A 5,454-nucleotide genomic window follows, 5' to 3' on the forward strand; every position below is an offset into this window, starting at 1 on the left:
GTCAATAGGTCAATAAATACATAAAAAAAAACATGAAAGAACATGAAATTTGCATAAGTGCCATCTCAACAATAATTAACAATATCAGGTTAAAAACCTGGACCAGGGTAAAGGTCTATCGGGGAGAAAACTAAAAAAAATTTTTCTCCACCAGCACTGGATCCAACCTGGAATAATATCATGAAAAGAGAAATTACCAATGCAACAGCACAAACACAAAAAAAAAAAAAAAAAAAAAAGAGAGACAGAAGGAGAAAAGGAAGACTGTTTTCCTAGATTAGTGATTAATATAGACCAGCACTTGAATGAGTCCTTAACCCTACTCATCCATACAATCACATAGGTCAAACAGCATAGCCATACACAATCAACCATAAAGAATAATCCATGGACAGGCAGTCATGTCGTCAATAAGTATAAGTCGTCATTTACCAAACAATAGAAAAAATAATATAGACAAATAATTAAGAGGCAACACCCAACACAAGGGCTCATGAGGAGAATACACTGGCCTATATAGGGTTTCGCCACTTTAAATTCTCTACCCAGCACAGTGTTGTGGCTACCACAGAATATCCATGGCGTCCCCGTGTCAGGTATCACCCCCAAAATACATGCCCATGAAAGAAAAAAAAACAGCAAATGTAAAACAACCAAGTAAAACTAAAACAAGCTTATCCTGTTAATATATCCCTCTTCTTAGCAACAATAGGTAAACTAAATATTATAAATTTTACCAAATCACAAATATTAACACATTGCAAAAAACCAAACCATTGTAAAAAAAAATTAGTTGAAAATTTCTTTAAGTATTTCTAGATAATTCTTTTGATATTTACTTAAAAGTTCGTTATAATGAAAACTAAATTTTTTAAATTGCCAAGTTAATTTATTTGCAGAAAAACTTCTTGATATCAATTTTTGGCTTAAGATTTTACATCTATTTTTAAAATCAATATAATTACTAGAAATCCTTGCATAACGAAGTAACTGTGAGAAAAACGCTGAATGTGTGATATTTGAGTGTATATTACTTTCAGGAAATGGGAAACTAATCACTTCAAAATCAAAATCATCCGTTTTATTATACATTTTAAAACTTAATTTATTATTATCACAAATATTAATATTTAAATCTAAGAAATGATATTCATGACCAGCGCCATGACTAGGATCAAGAATAAGCTCTGATGGATATATATTTTTAGAAATATCAATGAAATCCTTATAATTTAAGACCAAAATATCATCTAAATATCTTTTATTATTTGACAAAGCATGTTTTAAATTAATTGGATTATTCTTATCCATCATATATTTATATTCTAGTTGACTTAAAAACAAGTCAGCTATAAATGGGCTGGCATTCCCCCCCATGGGAATTCCCACAATTTGCTTGTACAAATCACCCCCAAATCTTATATAAGTATTGTATAAAACAAATTCTAATAGCTCAAAAATCATATCCAAGCTGTAACATCTCAAGTTAACTGTAGTATTAAAGCAATTTGTCCATATAGCTTTTTTATTCTAAGTGTCTATTTTTAAGAACCTTTTACTAGATAAGAGGAAAGATTTCTTGATAACAGTTTTTAAATTATCAAACACTACATTAAGTGATAAATTAGTATACATTGTCGCAAAATCGAAAGACTCAATTCTTTTAGCTGAAACCATTGTTAAAGAATCTATCACCTGCAGTGAATTATTCACACTCCAATATGGATTAAAATTCGAAAATTTTTTAATACCAGAACAATAGGTTTTAAGTTTATTTACAATTTCCTTTAAAATTAAAGAGAGGTCAGTAGCAGCAATGCGGGTTGGACATTTAGCTGCTCCAGCAATATATATATATATATATATATATATATATATATATATATATATATATATATATATATATATATATATATATATATATATATATATATATATATATATATATATATATATATATATATATATATATACTTACTTGACTTAAGTGTCCTGCCGGGCACTGCTCGGCGTAGAGAGTGACGTCTGCCTCCTCCACCCACTTCGGTCCATGGCGAGTATTTGCTCTTCGCCCTGTCTGATGTTTGCCATCACCAAGAACTCGGACAGGCTGTCGGACCAACGTTTCTTCGGTCGGCCGTGAGGTCGCTTCCAACCAACTTTGATAAGGTCGAAGTCATAGATCATCTTTGCGGTTAGATGTGGTGGCATTCGAAGCAGATGTCCGAACCATCGTAAGGTTCGCTCCGCTGCTTGAGTCGAAAACCAAGACTGCTTTGTGAGCTGCAGAAGCTTTTCATTGCTGACGAAGTCGGACCATCGTAGGCCCTCAATACTCCTCAGGCTCTTTGCATGAAATACGTCTATTTTCTTGAGGGTTGCAGCTGATGCTTGCCATGTCTCAGCTCCGTAAAGCATCACAGAGCCGACTAGAGCGTTGAAGATCCGCAGTTTCGTTGTGCGACTGATATTTGGTTTTCACCAGAGGTGACGATTCAGTCTACCCATGACAGAAGACGCTTTAGATAATCTTGCCTGCAGCTTGGGGAGAAGTGAGCCATTTGAAGAAGTTACGGAGCCCAGGTAGGTGAAGTCTTTAACGACCTCGATGCTAGTGGTGCTGTCTAGGCTAACTGGAGAGTTAACAGCAGGAGAAGAAGGGTCTATGGCTATAATTTTAGTTTTGTTACAGTTTATATGCAGTTCTACTTTGGCAGCCTCTTCTCGCAGAGTTCGGAGCACTTCCAGCAGCTGCTCCATGGATTCCGCCAGAATGGCCAAGTCATCGGCAAAATCGACATCTGTGATGGTATGATCTCCAAATTTGAGCCCAAAGCTGAGACGTGAAGTGGTTTTTGTCATAATGTAATCTATGATGACATTGAAGAGCTCTGAGGCCGATGCACATCCTTGGCGCACCGCTGTCGTGATTTGAAAGAACGGGATGCGCCGACCATGTACACAGCTCCCCTAAGTATGTACAGCTCCGACCTTGTACATACTTGTACACAGCTCCCTGTCCCATGGTGCAGCGCTTTGAGAAGTCTGCAATATTTATCGGGTAGGCCAGTCAACTCTAGAATCCGCCAAAGAGCTTTTCGGTCGACTGAGTCAAATGCAGCACGGAAGTCAACGAAGGCAATAAATGCTTTCTGTCGGAACTCTGTGGTCTTCTCTACTATTCGTCGAATCGTGAAAATCTGCTCGATGGTTGAACGATCCGACATATAACCAGCTTGCTCCGGTCGCCGGATTTTTCGAATGATGCTCCGACATCGATCCAGCAGGACCATTCAAAACAGTTTGCCAGGGACTGACAGTAGGGCTATTTTTCGGTAGTTGGAGCAGTCGCTTCTCCAGCCTTTTCTCTTCCATAAGGGAATGATGACACCCTTCCGCCAATCCTCGGGAATTGTCTCTGTTTTCCAGATTGTAGAGAACAGGGTGTGTAGAAACAGGAGCATTGCAGGACCTCCATATTTTAGCAGCTCTGAGTTTAAGCAACAGATACCAGCAGCTTTATTATTCTTGAGTCTTTTTACTGCATGTCCAATTTATGAGGGGCTGAAAGGCTCATCTGGAGGAACATCAGTTCCAGGTCTTTGAATGCAAGGTTGACTGGGACTATCATTAGGAGGCGCAGACGGACCAGTATTGTTGAGGAGCCAACAGAAGTGGTCCCTCCACCGCTCAAGACAAGAACCTTCGTCAGAGAGAAGTGCACCATCCCTTGACAGGACGGGACCCAAGGTGGGAGTTTTATTTTCAGTGAGGTCTCGGAGATGCTTGAATAGGCTGCCCATGTCTTTCTTTTTTGCAGCTACCTCAATTTCGTCGGCTTTCCTTGCAACAAACTGGGTTCTATCCCGGTGAATGAGTCTGTTCCGCACTCCATTGAACCTCCGATATGTGGTCATGTCCCCAAGAAGTCTTGCCTTCCATCTTTGCTCTATGACTTGCAGTGTTTCATTAGTTAGCCACGATTTCTATGGATAACTCCTCTTGCCAAGCACTAGTTGTGCTGCTTCACTGGTCTGCAATTTAAAATGCTTCCAGAGATCTTCATTGCTATTAAGTGAACCAAGGGCCTCGAAGCCATTCGATATCTTGATATTGTACTTCTGGCGAGTATCTGGTTCCTTTAGTTTCCCAATATCTGCAGCGACGGGTTTTCTTTTCGATCGTTGTGCATGGAGGCGAAGCCGAAGATCGGCGCACACAAGCCTCTGGTCTGCGTTTCCAAGCTCTGCTGATCTGTAAGTTCTGCAGTTCTTCACCAATGATCTCCAGCGTTTGGAAACAATGACGTAGTCAAACATCTTCTTTGTACGACTGTCATTACTATACCACGTGTACTGATGAAAAGTTTTGCGTTGGAAGTAGGTGTTTGCAATGTAAAGGTCGTGAGATCGGCACAGTTCAAGTAAGCGGAGCCCATTGTCGTTAAGTGGGTGGGGGGATACAGGACCAACTGTGCCACGCCATAAACCCATATCATCGTGCACTGTCGCATTAAAGTCGCCAAGGAGAACAGTTATATCATGGGGGGGTACTGTTACAAGGCATCTGGACAAAGCAGAGTAGAAATCCTCCTTAGTTGCATCATCAGAATCGTTGGTCGGGGCATAGCATACGATGACAGTCATCTTGCCATGCTTATGTCCAAAGCGGGCCTTCATTAATCTATCTGATACAGCTTCGTGTAAAAGTAAGGCCTTTCTTGTAAGGCTATTTAGTGCAAGGCCAACACCATTCCTTCTCGAGCTTCCTCCAGACCAGAGCAATGAGTCACTGTTACCTATTCGCTCTTCTCCGCTTCCGGTAAGACGTGTTTCTGTAAGACCTGCAATTGATACTTTATTCTTGCGAAGTTCTTCAGAGAGTAGGTTCTTTGACGCAGGTGCATTCAAAGTCAAGACATTCCAGGTGGCTATTCGTAGCCCCCTTCGGTCCATAAGGTTTAGTCTGTCAGTCTTTCTGACGTCGTCAGCATGTCCATTGACGCGCGATGGTGGAGATATTAAAAGGGAATCCGGGTCCGAGGCTATATTGTCACTTTTCATAGCACTTAATTTTCGGGTGGAGGGTCGCTAGCCCAACCAACCCTAGGCCTGGAATCTGATTAGAGCTAGGTTAAACCTAGGTACTGAGATTCCAGGGGTGGGCTCCACCCGCCACATGAGGTTGCGACCGTCCTGATCGGAGTGTTTAGTTAGGGGAGAAACCCCATATCCAGAGGCACGTGGTCAGCAGACAGAGTATGCCTGACAGGAACTAGTAGCAAGCTTGTCGCACAACCATATATATATATATATATGGTTACTTGTCGCCCAACCATATATATATATATATATATATATATATATATATATATATATATATATATATATATATATATATATATATATATGTATATATATATATATTTGTGTGTGTGTAGGTTTTTACTGGGTT

The 5,454-nt window shown here is 40.0% G+C and overlaps 1 protein-coding gene across 1 annotated transcript; it reads right to left on the minus strand.

Annotated features, from left to right (window-relative positions):
- Nucleotides 1–3,986: 3,986 nt before the first annotated feature.
- Nucleotides 3,987–5,063, minus strand: LOC136039008 (craniofacial development protein 2-like). The gene has a single exon (XM_065722526.1). The coding sequence runs from the start codon at nt 5,061–5,063 to the stop codon at nt 3,987–3,989; it is 1,077 nt and encodes a 358-aa protein (XP_065578598.1).
- Between the last annotated feature and the right edge of the window lie 391 nt (nt 5,064–5,454).

The sequence above is a fragment of the Artemia franciscana genome, chromosome 18 (assembly GCF_032884065.1).
Source record: "Artemia franciscana chromosome 18, ASM3288406v1, whole genome shotgun sequence".
NCBI lineage: Eukaryota > Metazoa > Arthropoda > Branchiopoda > Anostraca > Artemiidae > Artemia > Artemia franciscana.

Coding starts and splice junctions, on each gene's coding strand:
- LOC136039008 (XM_065722526.1), bottom strand. CDS start 5,063: ATGAAAAGTGACAATATAGCCTCGGACCCGGATTCCCTTTTAATATCT.